At 40.9% G+C, this 18,915-nt stretch overlaps 5 gene segments (V, D, J or C); all 5 read right to left on the minus strand.

Annotated features, from left to right (window-relative positions):
* Positions 1–3,668: 3,668 nt before the first annotated feature.
* LOC132893691 (probable non-functional immunoglobulin kappa variable 3-7) lies at positions 3,669–4,199 on the minus strand. The segment is given in 2 exon segments: positions 3,669–4,051; positions 4,132–4,199. Coding segments are annotated over 2 exon segments (429 nt in total).
* A 1,337-nt stretch (positions 4,200–5,536) lies between these two features.
* LOC132893693 (T cell receptor alpha variable 36/delta variable 7-like) lies at positions 5,537–6,230 on the minus strand. The segment is given in 2 exon segments: positions 5,537–5,925; positions 6,081–6,230. Coding segments are annotated over 2 exon segments (438 nt in total).
* Positions 6,231–8,895: 2,665 nt separating this feature from the next.
* On the minus strand, positions 8,896–9,428 carry LOC132893694 (T cell receptor beta variable 4-2-like). The segment is given in 2 exon segments: positions 8,896–9,275; positions 9,360–9,428. Coding segments are annotated over 2 exon segments (426 nt in total).
* Positions 9,429–10,757: 1,329 nt separating this feature from the next.
* Positions 10,758–11,350, minus strand: LOC132893695 (T cell receptor alpha variable 36/delta variable 7-like). The segment is given in 2 exon segments: positions 10,758–11,146; positions 11,302–11,350. Coding segments are annotated over 2 exon segments (438 nt in total).
* A 4,407-nt stretch (positions 11,351–15,757) lies between these two features.
* LOC132893696 (T cell receptor alpha variable 13-1-like) lies at positions 15,758–16,302 on the minus strand. The segment is given in 2 exon segments: positions 15,758–16,137; positions 16,222–16,302. Coding segments are annotated over 2 exon segments (426 nt in total).
* Between the last annotated feature and the right edge of the window lie 2,613 nt (positions 16,303–18,915).

Below are 18,915 nucleotides of genomic sequence, written 5' to 3' on the forward strand. Positions count from 1 at the left end.
AAGACAAAAAAATCTGAAACAATGCTATAAATTTGACAGAGGTGGCGTGGTCAAGCATCAGTTATGATAGGAAGAGGAGTGGCAAAGGACAAACAGGTAACGAGTGAGTGTTTACACCTGTGTGTGCTTAATGAGAAGATTATTTATATGCTATTGTTTTGCAGCAAAATTATAAGTTAAGATCGGTTCGGCAAATACACAATATATGATAAATTAGTTTTTGAAGTATATTTTGTGTAAGACAGCTAGCTGTACTTGCAAAGTGACCTCTATTTCGATGTCGCAATAACTGAGCAACATTTTTCTTAATTTGTAATATTACATACAGTGCAATACTTCCAGGGAACACTACATACTAGTCGAGAGTAAGATCAGTTGTTTCTGTTGCTTTCTGTATCAGTAGCAGCTGGAGATGTGCAGATAGCAGACAGAGTTATAATACAGTGAGTTTTTGAAGTAGGCAGCAGAAAACTGTGGCACTGTGCTTTCTCTCACAGCACAGAAATACACTGCACTATCATGTGAATTAAGGTTGGAGATCTGCAGGATCCCTTCACTTTTTGCATCTCCGTAAATATGAAAGCGCTCTTCAAACTCTGTTTCCTTATTGAAGGTTGTAGTGTGGAGATGTCCAGTAAGCTTCAGTGATGTGTCTTGTCTTGTTTGTTGATACCAGTAACGGTATAAATAGTTACTGTAAGTGTGACTGCAACTGAGGTTCACATTATTTCCTGGATTCTTGATCACATCAGCAGGCTGAATGATTTTGTTGCTTAAAGAAGGATCTGAAAAGAAGAACAAAATGAATTGCATATTATGTGAAAAGGAATATACGTCATATTTATTTGGATGTTTATCTGAACCTTTTTGTACGATTTAGTAAAGCCTTTACTGTATGCGTATGACTCCATCTTGGTGTACTATGGAACATTTTTAAAAGAATTACCTGTGAACCAGAGCAACACAATATGAAAAATCAGCACATGAAGCACCATCTTTTGTCATAAACTAATATTTGTTTGCAAAAATAAGGTCTAGAGTTATAAAATCAGGTTAGGGGAAAAACAATAGCGTATATAGTAGAAAAGAAAACCTAATTAAATTTCTGTTGCAGTCAGTAACAGGAGTCTGTGCAATGAGCCACCCAAATTCTTTTCCCCACTTCATGTTCATATCTTCTCTTTTGAGGTGGAGTGAGAGGAGGGGTTTTCTCACTGTTGTCACAGCAGAGGAGAAGCACTGTGTACTATGCTGCACAGAAATACACTGCACTGACTTCTTGAGAGAGGCTGGAAACACTCAGCGATCCTTTAGACCTTCCATCTCCACTCAGATTAAACCTCGGCTCCTCAGGGTTTGGAGTTTCCAGGAAAAGGTTCCCCAAGATATTTCATCTCACTCCCAGAGCTGCTCAGCTTGTACCAAAATATATGGTTATAGCCTGATACTTTATGAGAGCAGTAAAGCACAGCAGTCTCGTCTCATCTCATCATCTCTAGCCGCTTTATCCTGTTCTACAGGGTCGCAGGCAAGCTGGAGCCTATCCCAGCTGACTACGGGCAAAAGGCGGGGTACACCCTGGACAAGTCGCCAGGTCATCACAGGGCTGACACATAGACACAGACAACCATTCCCACTCACATTCACACCTACGCTCAATTTAGAGTCACCAGTTAACCTAACCTGCATGTCTTTGGACTGTGGGGGAAACCGGAGCACCCGGAGGAAACCCACGCGGACACGGGGAGAACATGCAAACTCCACACAGAAAGGCCCTCGCCGGCCGCTGGGTTCGAACCCGGACCTTCTTGAAGCACAGCAGTGTCCTCTAGATTTCTCAGTAGGTCTGGTGGAGTCTGGAGAATATCTTAACTCTTAACTGATGCTATTGCAAGATAGTTAAAAGAGCAGTGTACAGTAGTATAAAGGTGTATGGACTTTGAAATGAACATATTTGTTTCCTTGTTATATTCCAGCAGAATATCTCACCTATTAATAACAGTAAGATTGTTTGAAGTATGACCAATCTAATTGTCAGCATAATTCCGTCCTTCATTTTGAAAAGGAATTTCAGTGTTCAATGGGATCTTCCCCTTCTGTAACTATTGTGCATGATACTGACAATCAAAATGGTTTATATGTTCAGTTTCAATTTCCTTTAGTGCCCTCTATTGGAATATCGTGAATGTTACTTAAGCGTTAGCTAATGGAGCTATCCATTCATCTATCCATCCTTTATCTGTACCACTTAGCCGTCAGAGTCACGGAGCAAGCTGGAGCCAATTGCAGGTGACTTTGGGTGAGAGGTGAGGTACATCCTGGGGCGCCTGCCGATCTATTACAGGGCTAACACAGAGGCAAACAACCATTCACACTCGCATCCACACCTCTGGGCAATTTAGAGTAGCTGGTTGACCTGCTGTATTACCTTCTGGCTCTCTGCTTTTAGTTATGCTGTCATAGTTAGTCTTGCCGGATGCCCCCTGCCCACTCTGTCTGTCCTTCTGAGTTACATGTCGATCCTGAAACCGAGATGTTGACCTCTTCTGCTACTTGGACCTGCCTGATCCATCCTGATGCCCTACGGCTGGCTGGAGTCTCCTCACATCACTCCTGTAGAGGACGGCCCCATATGGACAGTTGAAAGTCACACTTGGAAGATGCTCTGGACACTTACAGTAATGCTGTTATGGCTGAGGACGACAATTACCTTGCTAACTTTAAGACTGCAGTTGTCATGAACAGTTTTCCACTCAAATTTCCGTCAAAGAACAGTTTATAACTTCAACAAAACAGACTTCATGTTAAAACTACAAGGAATTTCCTGGTTACACAGTTATACTTCGTGACTCTATAGGACACTGTAATAGTAGCAAGTTATTTATAAGCACATTGTTATTGCCCAAATGAGGATGGGTTCTCTTCTGAGTCTGGTTCATCTAAAGGTTTCTTGCTCATGTCGTCATGAATTTTTCATTGCCACATGCTTGCTCATTGGGGATAGATTAGGGATAAAATTACCTCATGTTTAAAGTTTTTAATTTTCTGTTAAGCTGTTTTGCAACAATGCCGATTTTGAAAAGTGCTATACAAATAAACTTCACTTGACTTGACCTCATCCACGTCTTTGTACTGTGAGAGGAAACTGGCACACCCAGATGGAACCCAGACAGATGGGGGAGTACATACAAACTATACACAAAAAGTTGGCTGCAAGGTTTGAAACCAAAACCGTTTCACGTTGATGTGACAGTGTTAAACACTGTACCACTGTGCCATCCGAGCTTATGGAACTAGTCAAGACAAATCAAATTCAGTTGGTGCTATTGTTAGGAACAAGACATAGTTCCTACAGAATCATGCTGCTCTACTTAATATGAAAGAGTGACTAGCAACAGGCCTAGTAACACAGTGACAGTAAATACAGGTCATAGACCATACAATAACCTTTCAACTCTAATACTGTAGCACAATAATGTAAGCAATAAATACAATGTAAAATGACTTGTGAGTGAAAATGATGGAATTGAACCTCATGAATTCTCATGCGTGTAGATCATGTGGATGCTGCAGCTGAAATGAACTTTACATCTTCAACATGCTACCAGTTTTATCAGTGACCTCTACTGGACACTTCCTATATTGCGTCCTATTACAGATTGCACTAATCAGAGAACAGATCTTATTTGCAGGTGTTTGGTGTGAAGCTTTTTGTTAAACAGAAAGGGAAGGTGTGTGGCTGTGTTACTAGCAGCACAGAAATATACTGCACTGTCCTCAGGAGTTAAACTGGATATGAGCAGAAACGCATCTCCTGTGGATTGTCCTGTAATGTTGAATCGTGCTTTAAACTTTTCCTCAGGAGTGGATCTTCCATACTGGAGCATCCCAATGAGCTCCAAGAAGTCACTGACTGTCTTTTGTTGATACCAGTACATGTATGAGTAGCTGGCATCACCATGTCGGCAGTTGAGCTTTGCTTCACTCTGTTTCGGTGTCATTAGTAGATGTTTTGGTGTTTGCTGGATGTTGAGGGAAGAGATAACTGCAGCTAAACATAAAAGTGATGTGTATATTTGTTAGAAGTTAGAACAAAGCTATTAATGGAGTAAGTTTGATAATCATGCTTACCTTTAAGACTGATCAGAATTATACTTGAGACAATAATTTTAGCCATCTTGTCAAGTGTTCTCCAGGCTTCCACTCTGTCAATAGTGTGCATTAGAATGACAATCAACACTGTTTATACAGTTTCATTTCTCTTTACTGCCCTCTACTGGAATAACTAGAACATTGCTTAAGTGTTAGCGAATGTCATTAGCCGAGTAGTGAAGTTAATACGTGTGCAGTAGGATTTATTGTTAGGAATAAAACAGACGAGTATGAGTGAAGAAAAAAAAACCTTAAAATGCAACATGAATAAGAATTGAATCAGATTTTTTTTTTCTCCATGAATACTTGACACTCATTAAGTGCTAGAACATGTGTCTCATCTCATTATCTCTAGCCGCTTTATCCTTCTACAGGGTCGCAGGCAAGCTGGAGCCTATCCCAGCTGACTATGGGCGAAAGGCAGGGTACACCCTGGACAAGTCGCCAGGTCATCACAGGGCTGACACATAGACACAGACAACCATTCACACTCACGGTCAATTTAGAGTCACCAGTTAACCTAACCTGCATGTCTTTGGACTGTGGGGGAAACCGGAGCACCTGGAGGAAACCCACGCGGACACGGGGAGAACATGCAAACTCCACACAGAAAGGCCCTCGCCAGCCCCGGGGCTCGAACCCAGGACCTTCTTGCTGTGAGGCAACAGCGCTAACCACTACACCACCGTGCCGCCCCTAGAACATGTGTGTTGAATGAAATGGGGATGATGTAGAAAAATTCTACACTGTCCTCAGGAGTTATACTGGATATGAGCAGAAAATTTTCGTAAACAGAACATTAGTGTTTTTGGCATTTCTAAATAATTAAGCCTTCAGCTTTTGTTCGTCAGTAATTTATTTTATCGGAGGTTAGTTATTTTAAAGCACATTTAATTGAATCCTTGGAATATTTCATGATTAATATGAATTGCCAAACTAAGCTAAACAATTACTGTATATAACAATGAGATGAATTAATTTATAAATCCAAGGCAAAATAACCTGCAACATTCGCATAAATTTGACAGAGGGGGTGTGGTGAAGCGTTGGTTATGATAGGAAGAGGTGTGGCAAAGGACAAACAGGTAACGAGTGAGTGTTTACACCTGTGTGTGCTTTATGAGAAGATTATTTATATGCTATTGTTTTGCAGCAAAAGTATAAGTTAAGATCAGTTAAGCAAATTCACAATATATGGTAAATTAGTTTTTGATGTATATTTTGTGTCAGACAGCTAGCTGTACTTGCAAAGTGACCTCTATGTCGATGTCACAATAACTGAGCAACATTTTTCTTCGTTTCTAATATTACATACAGTGTAATACTGCAGGGAACACTACATACTAGTCAAGAGTAAGATCAGTTGTTTCTGTTGATTTCTGCATCAGTAGCAGCTGGAGATGTGCAGATAGCATACAGAGTTATAATACAGTGAGTTTTTGAAGTAGGCAGCAGAAAACCGTGGCACTGTGCTTTCTCTCACAGCACAGAAATACACCGCACTATCATGTGAATTAAGGTTGGAGATCTGCAGGATCCCTTCACTTTTTGCATCTCCGTAAATATAAAAGCGCTCTTCAAACTCTGTTTCCTTATTGAAGGTTGTAATGTAGAGATGTCCAGTAAGCTTCAGTGATGTATCTTGTCTTGTTTGTTGATACCAGTAAAGGTAATAAAAGTCCTTGTAAGTGTGACTGCAACTGAGGTTCACATTATTTCCTGGATTTTTGATCACATCAGCAGGCTGAAGGATTTTGCTGCTTAATGAAGGATCTGAAAAGAAGAACAAAATTAATAGCATGTTCTGTTAAAAGGAATATACATCATATATATTTGTACGTTGATCTGAAGCTTTTTGTACGATTTAGAAAAGCCTTTATGTGCATCACTGCATCTTGGTGTACTATGGAAAATTTGTAAAGAATTACCTGTAAACCAGAGCAACACAATATGAAAAATCAGCACACGAAGCACCATCCTGTGTCATAAACTAATATTTGTTTGCTAAAATAAGGTCTAGAGTTATAAAATCAGGTTAGGACAAAAACAATAGAGTATATAGTAGAAAAGAAAACCTAATTAAATTTCTATTGCAGTCAGTAATAGGAGTCTGTGCAATGAGCCACCCCAATCCTTTTCCTGCTTCATGTCTTCTCTTTTGAGGTGGAGTGAGAGGAGGGGTTTTCACACTGTTGTCACAGAAGAGGAGAAGCACTGTGTACATATGCTGCACAGAAATACACTGCACTATCTTCTCGAGAGAGGCTGGGAATACTCAGCAATCCTTTACACCTTCCATCTCCACTCAGATTAAACCTCAGCTCCTCAGGGTTTGGTTTCCAGGAAAAGGTTCCCAAGATATTTCATCTCACTCTCAGAGCTGCTCACCTTGTACCAAAATACACAGTTATAGCCTGATATGTTATGAGAGCAGTAAAACACAGCAGTATCCTCTAGATTTCTCAGTAGGTCTGGTGGAGTCTGGAGAACATCTTTACTCCGAACTGATGCTATTACAAGATGGTAAAAAGAGCAGTGTACAGTAGTATCAAGGTGTATGGACTTTGAAGTGAACATTTTTGTTTCCTTGTTATATTACAGCAGAATATCTCACCAATTAAGAACAACAGCACAATTGGTCATACTGAAAACAATCTGATTGTCAGCATAATTCCGTCCATCATTTTGAAAAGGAAATTCAGTGCTCAATGGGATCTTCTATAAATATTGTGCAATCAACTTCATTTATCCGTTCAGTTTCATTTTTCTTTAGTGCCCTCTACTGGAATATCTAGAATGTTGCTTAAGTCTTAGCTAATGGAAGTATCCATCCATCCTTTATCTGTACCATTTGTCCATCAGAGTCACAGGGGAAGCTGGAGCCAATTGCAGCTGACTTTGGTGAGAGGTGGGGTACATCCTGGGATGGCTGCCAATCAATTGCAGGACTAAGACAGAAACAAACAACCATTCACACTTGCATCCACACCTCTGGGCAAGTTAGAGTAGCTGGTTGACCTGCTGTGTTACTCTCTGACTCTCGGCTTTTAGTTATGTTGTCATAGTTAGTCTTGCTGGAGTTCCTGCTTGCACTCAGTGCAAAATATATACTGTTCTTTCTCATTAGGTGACACTGGGTATTCCTCACAACCTGTGTTTTCTCTCTCTGTCTCTCTTCCCCCCTTCATGTTGTCTGTCCCTCTGAGTTACTTGACTGAGATGTTGACCTCTTCTGCTCCTCAGACCTGCCTGATCCATCCTGATGTCCTACATCTGGCTGGAGTCTCATCACATTGCTCCTGTAGAGGACAGCCCCATATGAACAGTTGAAAGTCACACTTAGAAAATGGCTCTGGACACTTAGTCATGCTTTTATGGCTGAGGACTACAGTTGAATATATTAAGTTCCACTTATATAGCGCCTTTCTCACACTGAAAGTTGCTTTATAATTACAAAAAAAAAAGTCCTCCCAAAAGGGTCAGGATGTAATTCCAATGGCAAAGCTACCCACAGTCCCACCAAAAGCCGCAAAAAAGTTGGTCCCAAACCACCTGCATAGCCGCCGTGATGCCACTATGCAACATTGCTTGCAACATCATGCCATGAATCCAGGAGGCAAGCACAGAAGCACTGCTGCACAGACTGCTGATATTTCCCAAACCACCTGCACATCCACCACGACGCCACCAGGCAACACTGCTCAGAACACCACACCAAGCATGGACGCACCGCCACACAGAGCACTGGACAACCCCAATGTTAAAAAGAGCAATTAACTCACTGCAGTCCATAGTGAGGAGCACAGGCATCACCCATGGTGGACCAAGGCCTGAAGGAAACCGATGCCCAAAACTTTGTCCGGAGCTACGTCACAACAAGTGGACAAAACACTCAAACAAAGAACATTCAAACAAACATCAAACTATACAAACACAAAAAGAAAAACAAATGGGGACAAAATTAAAAAAGAAAAAAAAAACATCTCTGGTGAGAAGCGGTAGCCAAAATGCGCATCATGTACTCTCAAACGGAAACATAAAATATATATCACACATCACATCACATTATCTCTAGCCGCTTTATCCTTCTACAGGGTCGCAGGCAAGCTGGAGCCTATCCCAGCTGACTACGGGCGAAAGGCGGGGTACACCCTGGACAAGTCGCCAGGTCATCACAGGGCTGACACATAGACACAGACAACCATTCACACCTACGGTCAATTTAGAGTCACCAGTTAACCTAACCTGCATGTCTTTGGACTGTGGGGGAAACCGGAGCACCCGGAGGAAACCCACGCGGACACGGGGAGAACATGCAAACTCCACACAGAAAGGCCCTCGCCGGCCCCGGGGCTCGAACCCAGGACCTTCTTGCTGTGAGGCGACAGCGCTAACCACTACACCACCGTGCCGCCCCATAAAATATATATCTTTTTTTATAAAATATATGAAAGGATGAAGAATAACGGGCATAGTAACACAGTGACAGACAGAGCAAATCAACAAATACAATAAATACAGGCCATAAACTATACAATAACCTATGACCTGTATAATACTGTATATATCACAATATTGTAAGCAAACTATACAGTAAAGAGTACAATGTAAACTGACTTGAGTGAGAATGATCATGTGGATGCTGCAGCTGAAATGATCTTCACATCTTCAACATGCTACCAGTTTTATCAGTGACCTCTACTGGACACACCCTATATTGCGTCCTCTTACAGATTGTACTAATCAGAGAACAGATCTTATTTGCAGGTGTTTGGTGTGAAGCTTTTTGTTCAACAGAAAGGGAAGGTGTGTGGCTGTGATACTAGCAGCACAGAAATATACTGCACTGTCCTCAGGAGTTAAACTGGATATGAGCAGAAACGCATCTCCTGCTGCGTGTCCTGTAATGTTGAATCGTGCTTTAAACTTTTCCTCAGGAGTGGATTTTTCATACTGGAGCATCCCAATGAGCTCCATGGAGTCAGCAACTGTCTTTTGTTGATACCAGTACATGTAGAAATAGTTGGCATCACCATGTCGGCAGTTGAGCTTTGCTTCACTCTGTTTAGGTGTCATTAAATGTTGTGGTGTTTGCTGGATGTTGAGGGAAGAGATAACTGCAGCTACATATAAAAGTGAGGTGTATATTTGTTAGAAGTTGTTAGAACAAAACTATTAAATTAAGTGAGTTTGATAATCATGCTTACCTTTAAAACTGATCAGAATTATACTTAAGACAATAATTTTAGCCATCTTGTCAAGTGTTCTCCAGGCTTCCACTCTGTCAATAGTGTGCATCAGAATGACAATCAACATTGTTTATACAGTTTCATTTCTCTTTACTGCCCTCTACTGGAATAACTAGAACATTGCTTAAGTGTTAGCTAATGTAATTAGTCGAGTAGTGAAGTTAATTTGTGTGCAGGAGGATTTCTTGTAAGGAATAAAATAGACGAGTGTGAGCCAAAAGAAAAACCTTAAAATGCAACATAAATTAGAATTTAATCTTTTTTTTTCTCCATGAATACTTGACACTCATTAGGTGCTGGAACATGTGTGTTGAATGAAATGGAGATGATGTAGTAAAATTCTACACTGTCCTCAGGAGTTATACTGGATATGAGCAGAACATTTTCGTAAACAGAACATTAGTGTGGGCGGCACGGTGGTGTAGTGGTTAGCGCTGTCACCTCACAGCAAGAAGGTCCTGGGTTCGAGCCCCGGGGCCGGCGAGGGCCTTTCTGTGTGGAGTTTGCATGTTCTCTCCGTGTCCGCGTGGGTTTCCTCCGGGTGCTCCGGTTTCCCCCACAGTCCAAAGACATGCAGGTTAGGTTAACTGGTGACTCTAAATTGACCGTGAGTGCGAATGGTTGTCTGTGTCTATGTGTCAGCTCTGTGATGACTTGGCGACTTGTCCAGGGTGTACCCTGCCTTTCGCCCGTAGTCAGCTGGGATAGGCTCCAGCTTGCCTGCGACCCTGTAGAAGGATAAAGCGGCTACAGATAATGAGATGAGAACATTAGTGTTTTTGGCATTTCTAAATAATTAAGCCTTCAACTTTTATTCGTCAGTAATTTATTTTATCGGAGGTTAGTTATTTTAAAGCACATTTAATTGAATCCTTGGAATATTTCATGATTAGTATGAATTGCCAAACTAAGCTAAACAAGTATTGTATATAACAACGAGATGAATTAATTTATAAATCCAAGGCAAAATAACCTGCAACATTCGCATAAATTTGACAGAGGGGGTGTGGTGAAGTGTGGGTTATGATAGGAAGAGGAGTGGCAAAGGACAAACAGGTATCGAGTGAGTGTTTACACCTGTGTGTGCTTTATGAGAAGATTATTTATATGCTATTGTTTTGCAGCAAAAGTATAAGTTAAGATCGGTTCAGCAAATTCACAATATATGGTAAATTAGTTTTTGATGTATATTTTGTGTCAGACAGCTAGCTGTACTTGCAAAGTGACCTCTATGTTGAGGTCACAATAACTGAGCAACATTTTTCTTCGTTTCTAATATTACATACAGTGTAATACTTCCAGTGAACACTACATACTAGTCGAGAGTAAGATCAGTTGTTTCTCTTGCTTTCTGCATCAGTAGCAGCTGGAGATGTGCAGATAGCATACAGAGTTATAATACAGTGAGTTTTTGAAGTAGGCAGCAGAAAACCGTGGCACTGTGCTTTCTCTCACAGCACAGAAATACACCGCACTATCATGTGAATTAAGGTTGGAGATCTGCAGGATCCCTTCACGTTTTGCATCTCCGTAAATTTGAAAGCGCTCTTCAAACTCTGTTTCCTTATTGAAGGTTGTAATGTAGAGATGTCCAGTAAGCTTCAGTGATGTGTCTTGTCTTGTTTGTTGATACCAGTAAAGGTTATAAAAGTCCTTGTAAGTGTGACTGCAACTGAGGTTCACATTATTTCCTGGATTCTTGATCACATCAGCAGGCTGAATGATTTTGCTGCTTAATGAAGGATCTGAAAAGAAGAACAAAATTCATAGCATGTTCTGTTAAAAGGAATATATATCATACATATTTGTACGTTGATCTGAACCTTTTTGTATGATTTAGAAAAGCCTTTATGTGCATGACTGCATCTTGGTGTACTATGGAAAATTTGTAAAGAATTACCTGTGAACCAGAGCAACACAATATGAAAAATCAGCACATGAAGCACCATCCTCTGTCATAAACTAATATTTTTTTTGCAAAAATAAGCTCTAGAGTTATAAAAATCAGGTTAGGGTAAAAACAATAGAGTATATAGTAGAAAAGAAAACCTAATTAAATTTCTATTGCAGTCAGTAATAGGAGTCTGTGCAATGAGCCACCCCAATCCTTTTCCCGCTTCATGTCTTCTGTTTTGAGGTGGAGTGAGAGGAGGGGTTTTCACACTGTTGTCACAGAAGAGTAGAAGCACTGTGTACATATGCTGCACAGAAATACACTGCACTATCTTCTCGAGAGAGGCTGGGAATACTCAGCAATCCTTTACACCTTCCATCTCCACTCAGATTAAACCTCGGCTCCTCAGGGTTTGGAGTTTCCAGGAAAAGGTTCCCAAGATATTTCATCTCACTCTCAGAGCTGCTCACCTTGTACCAAAATACAGTGGGGCAAAAAAGTATTTAGTCAGCCACCAATTGTGCAAGTTCTCCCACTTAAAAAGATGAGAGAGGCCTGTAATATTCATCATAGTTACACTTCAACTATGAGAGACAGAATGGGGGGAAAGAATCCAGGAAATAACATAGTAGGATTTTTAATGAATTAATTGGTAAATTCATCGGTAAAATAAGTATTTGGTCACCTACAAACAAGCAAGATTTCTGGCTCTTACAGACCTGTAACAACTTCTTTAAGAGGCTCCTCTGTCCTCCACTCGTTACCTGTATTAATGGCACCTGTTTGAACTCGTTATCAGTATAAAAGACACCTGTCCACAACCTCAAACAGTCACACTCCAAACTCCACTATGGCCAAGACCAAAGAGCTGTCAAAGGACACCAGAAACAAAATTGTAGACCTGCACCAGGCTGGGAAGACTGAATCTGCAATAGGTAAGCAGCTTGGTGTGAAGAAATCAACTGTGGGAGCAATTATTAGAAAATGGAAGACATACTGATAATCTCCCTCGATCTGGGGCTCCACGCAAGATCTCACCCCGTGGGGTCAAAATGATCATAAGAACGGTGAGCAAAAATCCCAGAACCACACGGGGGGACCTAGTGAATGACCTGCAGAGAGCTGGGACCAAAGTAACAAAGGCTACCATCAGTAACACACTACGCCGCCAGGGACTCGAATCCTGCAGTGCCAAACGTGTCCCCCTGCTTAAGCCAGTACATGTCCAGACCCATCTGAAGTTTGCTAGAGAGCGTTTGGATGATCCAGAAGAGGATTGGGAGAATGTCATATAGTCAGATGAAACCAAAATAGAACTTTTTGGTAAAAACTCAACTTGTCATGTTTGGAAGAGAAAGAATGCTGAGTTGCATCCAAAGAACACGATACCTACTGTGAAGCATGGGGGTGGAAACGTCATGCTTTGGGGCTGTTTTTCTGCAAAGGGACCAGGACGACTGATCTGTGTAAAGGAAAGAATGAATGGGGCCACATATCGTGAGATTTTGAGTGAAAACCTCCTTCCATCAGCAAGGGCATTGAAGATGAAACATGTCTGGGTCTTTCAGCATGACAGTGATCCCAAACACACCGCCCGGGCAACAAAGGAGTAGCTTCGTAAGAAGCATTTCAAGGTCCTGGAGTGGCCTAGCCAGTCTCCAGATCTCAACCCCATAGAAAATCTTTGGAGGGAGTTGAAAGTCTGTGTTGCCCAGCAACAGCCCCAAAACATCACTGCTCTAGAGGAGATCTGCATGGAGGAATGGGCCAAAATACCAGCAACAGTGTGTAAAAACCTTGTGAAGACTTACAGAAAACGTTTGACCTCTGTCATTGCCAACAAAGGGTATATAACAAAGTACTGAGATGAACTTTTGTTATTGACCAAATACTTATTTTCCACCATAATTTGCAAATAAATTATTTAAAAATCAGACAATGTGATTTTCTGGATTTTTTCTCATTTTGTCTCTCTCATAGTTGAGGTATACCTATGATGAATATTACAGGCCTCTCTCATCTTTTTAAGTGGGAGAACTTGCACAATTGGTGACTGACTAAATACTTTTTTGCCCCACTGTACACGGTTATAGCCTGATATGTTATGAGAGAAGTAAAACACAGCAGTATCCTCTAGATTTCTCAGTAGGTCTGGTGGAGTCTGGAGAACATCTTTACTCCGAACTGATGCTATTACGAGATGGTAAAAAGAGCAGTGTAGAGTAGTATCAAGGGGTATGGACTTTGAAGTGAATATTTTTGTTTCCTTGTTATATTACAGCAGAATATCTCACCTATTAAGAACAACAGCAAGATTGGTCATACTGAAAACAATCTGATTGTCAGCATAATTCCGTCCATCATTTTGAAATGGAAATTCAGTGCTCAATGGGATCTTCTATAAATATTGTGCAATCAACTTCATTTATCCGTTCAGTTTCATTTTTCTTTAGTGCCCTCTACTGGAATATCTAGAATGTTGCTTAAGTCTTAGCTAATGGAAGTATCCATCCCTCCATCCATCCTTTATCTGTACCATTTGTCCGTCAGAGTCACAGGGGAAGCTGGAGCCAATTGCAGCTGACTTTGGGTGAGAGGTGGGGTACATCCTGGAATGGCTGCTAATCGATTGCAGGACTAACACAGAAACAAACAACCATTCACATTTGCATCCACACCTCTGGGCAAGTTAGAGTAGCTGGTTGACCTGCTGTGTTACTCTCTGGCCCTCGGCTTTTAGTTGTCATAGTTAGTCTTGCTGGAGTTCCTGCTTGCACTCAATGCAAAATGTATACTGTTCTTTCTCATTAGGTGACATTGGGTATTCCTAACAACCTGTGTTTTCTCTCTTTGTCTCTCTTCCCCCCTTCACATTGTCTGTCCCTCTGAGTTACTTGTTGATCCTGAGACTGAGATGCTGACCTCTTCTGCTCCTCAGACCTGCCTGATCCATCCTGATGTCCTACATCTGGCTGGAGTCTCATCACATTGCTCCTGTAGAGGACAGCCCCATATGGACAGTTGAAAGTCGCACTTAGAAAACGGCTCTGGACACACAGTCATGCTTTTATGGCTGAGGACTACAGTTGAATATCTTCTTAAGTTCAACTTATATAGCGCCTTTCTCACACCGAAAGTTGCTTTATAATTACAAAAACAACAACAACAAAAAAATGTCCTCCCAAAAGGGTCAAGATGTAATTCCAATGGCAAAGCTACCCCAGTCCCACCAAAAGGCGCAAAAAAGTTGGTCCCAAACCGCCTGAATAGCTGCCGTGATGCCACTATGCAACATTGCTTTCAACATCGTGCCATGAATCCACAGGCAAGCACAGAAGCACTGCTGCACAGACTGCTGATATTTCCCAAACCACCTGTACATCCACCACGACACCACCAGGCAACACTGCTCAGAACACCACACCAAGCATGGAAGCACCGCCACACAGAGCACTGGACAACCCCAATGTTAAAAAGAGCAACAAACTCGCTGCAGTCCATAGTGAGGAGCACAGGCATCACCCATGGCGGACCAAGGCCTGAAGGAAACCGATGCCCAAAACTTTGTCTGGAGCTACGTCACAACAAGTGGACAAAACACTCAAAGAACATTCAAACAAACATCAAACTATACAAAACACAAAAAGAAAAACAAATGGGGACAAAATTAAAAAAGAAAAAAAAACCACGTCTGGTGAGAAGCGGTAGCCAAAATGCGCATCGTGTACTCTCAAACAGAAACATAAAATATATATATTTTTTAATGAAATATATGAAAGCATGAAGAATAAGGGGCATAGTAACACAGTGACAGACAGAGCAAATCTCATCTCATCTCATTATCTCTAGCCGCTTTATCCTTCTACAGGGTCGCAGGCAAGCTGGAGCCTATCCCAGCTGACTACGGGCGAAAGGCGGGGTACACCCTGGACAAGTCGCCAGGTCATCACAGGGCTGACACATAGACACAGACAACCATTCACACCCACATTCACACATATGGTCAATTTAGAGTCACCAGTTAACCTAACCTGCATGTCTTTGGACTGTGGGGGAAACCGGAGCACCCGGAGGAAACCCACGCGGACACGGGGAGAACATGCAAACTCCACACAGAAAGGCCCTCGCCGGCCCCGGGGCTCGAACCCAGGACCTTCTTGCTGTGAGGCGACAGCGCTAACCACTACACCACCGTGCCGCCCTACAGAGCAAATCAACAAATACAATAAATACAGGCCATAAACTGTACAATAACCTATGACCTGTATAATACTGTACGGTATATATCACAATATTGTAAGCAAACAATACAGTAAAGAGTACAATGTAAACTGACTTGAGTGAGAATGATGATGTGGATGCTGCAGCTGAAATGAACTTCATATCTTCAACATGCGACCAGTTTTATCAGTGACCTCTACTGGACACTTCCTGTATTGCGTCCTATTACAGATTGCACTAATCAAAGAACAGATCTTATTTGCAGGTGTTTGGTGTGAAGCTTTTTGTTAAACAGAAAGGGAAGGTGTGTGGCTGTGTTACTAGCAGCACAGAAATATACTGCACTGTCCTCAGGAGTTAAACTGGATATGAGCAGAAATGCATCTCCTGTGGATTGTCCTGTAATGTTGAATCGTGCTTTAAACTTTTCCTCAGGAGTGGATCTTCCATATTGGAGCATCCCAATGAGCTCCATGGAGTCAGCAACTGTCTTTTGTTGATACCAGTACATGTAGAAATAGTTGGCATCACCATGTCGGCAGTTGAGCTTTGCTTCACTCTGTTTAGGTGTCATTAAATGTTGTGGTGTTTGCTGGATGTTGAGGGAAGAGATAACTGCAGCTACATATAAAAGTGATGTGTATATTTGTTAGAAGTTGTTAGAACAAAGCTATTAAATGAAGTAAGTTTGATAATCATGCTTACCTTTAAAACTGATCAGAATTATACTTGAGACAGTAATTTTAGCCATCTTGTCAAGTGTTCTCCAGGCTTCCACTCTGTCAATAGTGTGCATCAGAATGACAATCAACATTGTTTATACAGTTTCATTTCTCTTTACTGCCCTCTATTGGAATAACTAGAACATTGCTTAAGTGTTAGCTAATGTAATTAGTCGAGTAATGAAGTTAATTTGTGTGCAGTAGGATTTCTTGTAAGGAATAAAATAGACGAGTGTGAGCCAAAAGAAAAACCTTAAAACGCAACATAAATTAGAACTGAATCTTTTTTTTTTTCTACATGAATACTTGACACTCATTAGGTGCTGGAACATGTGTGTTGAATGAAATGGAGATGATGTAGACAAATTCTACACTGTCCTCAGGAGTTATACTGGATATGAGCTGAAAATTTTAATAAACAGAACACGACTGTTTTGTTATTTCTAAATAATTAAACGTCCAGCTTTTATTTGTCAGTAATTTATTTTGTCAGTTGGTTATTTATTTTAAAGCACATTTAATTTAATCCTTGGAATATTTCATTTTTAGTATGAATCGCCAAACTAAGCTAAACAATTATATAACAAAAAAGATGAACTAATTAAGAAATCCAAGGCAAAATAACCTGAAACATAAGCATACATTTGACAGAGGGGGCGTGGTCAAGCATCAGTTATGATAGGAAGAGGAGTGGCGAAGGACAAACAGGTAACGAGTGAGTGTTTACAGCTGTGTGTGCTTAATGAGAAGATTACTTATATGCTATTGTTTTGCAGCAAAATTACAAGTTAAGATCGGTTCAGCTAATACACAATATATGGTAAATTAGTTTTTGATCTACAACCCCAATTCCAAAAAAGTTGGGACAAAGTACAAATTGTAAATAAAAACGGAATGCAATGATGTGGAAGTTTCAAAATTCCATATTTTATTCAGAATAGAACGTAGATGACATATCAGATGTTTAAACTGAGAAAATTTATCATTTAAAGAGAAAAATTAGGTGATTTAAAATTTCATGACAACAACACATCTCACAAAAGTTGGGACAAGGCCATGTTTCCCACTGTGAGACATCCCCTTTTCTCTTTACAACAGTCTGTAAACGTCTGGGGACTGAGGAGACAAGTTGCTCAAGTTTAGGGATAGGAATGTTAATCCATTCTTGTCTAATGTAGGATTCTAGTTGCTCAACTGTCTTAGGTCTTTTTTGTCGTATCTTCCATTTTATGATGCGCCAAATGTTTTCTATGGGTGAAAGATCTGGACTGCAGGCTGGCCAGTTCAGTACCCGGACCCTTCTTCTACGCAGCCATGATGCTGTAATTGATGCACTATGTGGTTTGGCATTGTCATGTTGGAAAATGCAAGGTCTTCCCTGAAAGAGACGTCGTCTGGATGGGAGCATATGTTGCTCTAGAACCTGGATATACCTTTCAGCATTGATGGTGTCTTTCCAGATGTGTAAGCTGCCCATGCCACACACACTAATGCAAGCCCATACCATCAGAGATGCAGGCTTCTGAACTGAGCGCTGATAACAACTTGGGTCGTCCTTCTCCTCTTTAGTCGGAATGACATGGCATCCCTGATTTCCATAAAGAACTTCAAATTTTGATTCGTCTGACCACAGAACAGTTTTCCACTTTGCCACAGTCCATTTTAAATGAGCCTTGGCCCAGAGAAGACGTCTGCGCTTCTGGATCATGTTTAGATACGGCTTCTTCTTTGAACTATAGAGTTTTAGTTGGCAACGGCGGATGGCACAGTGAATTGTGTTCACAGATAATGTTCTCTGGAAATATTCCTGAGCCCATTTTGTGATTTCCAATACAGAAGCATGCCTGTGTGTGATGCAGTGCCGTCTAAGGGCCCGAAGATCACGGGCACCCAGTATGGTTTTCCGGCCTTGACCCTTACGCACAGAGATTCTTCCAGATTCTCTGAATCTTTTGATGATATTATGCACTGTAGATGATGATATGTTCAAATTCTTTGCAATTTTACACTGTCGAACTCCTTTCTGATATTGCTCCACTATTTGTCGGCGCAGAATTAGGGGGATTGGTGATCCTCTTCCCATCTTTACTTCTGAGAGCCGCTGCCACTCCAAGATGCTCTTTTTATACCCAGTCATGTTAATGACCTATTGCCAATTGACCTAATGAGTTGCAATTTGGTCCTCCAGCTGTTCCTTTTTTGTACCTTTAACTTTTCCAGCCTCTTATTGCCCCTGTCCCAACTTTTTTGAGATATGTTGCTGTCATGAAATTTCAAATGAGCCAATATTTGGCATGAAATTTCAAAATGTCTCACTTTCGACATTTGATACGTTGTCTATGTTCTATTGTGAATACAATATCAGTTTTTGAGATTTGTAAGTTATTGCATTCCGTTTTTATTTACAATTTGTACTTTGTCCCAACTTTTTTGGAATCGGGGTTGTATATTTTGTGTAAGACAGCTAGCTGTACTTGCAAAGCGACCTCTATGTTGATGTCGCAATAACTGAGCAACATTTTTCTTTGTGTGATCTTTCAGAAAATTCAGCAACTTCTTGTTGAACATGTAACTTTTGGAATATTCCAAATAGTGATCATGGGAACATGTTCAAGTGTCAGGATTGTATAATTGTTGTTGGACACAAAAATGTAAACTTGTCATTTCATATAATGGG

This window comes from Neoarius graeffei, chromosome 11 (genome assembly GCF_027579695.1).
Source record: "Neoarius graeffei isolate fNeoGra1 chromosome 11, fNeoGra1.pri, whole genome shotgun sequence".
Classification (NCBI taxonomy): Eukaryota; Metazoa; Chordata; class Actinopteri; order Siluriformes; family Ariidae; genus Neoarius; species Neoarius graeffei.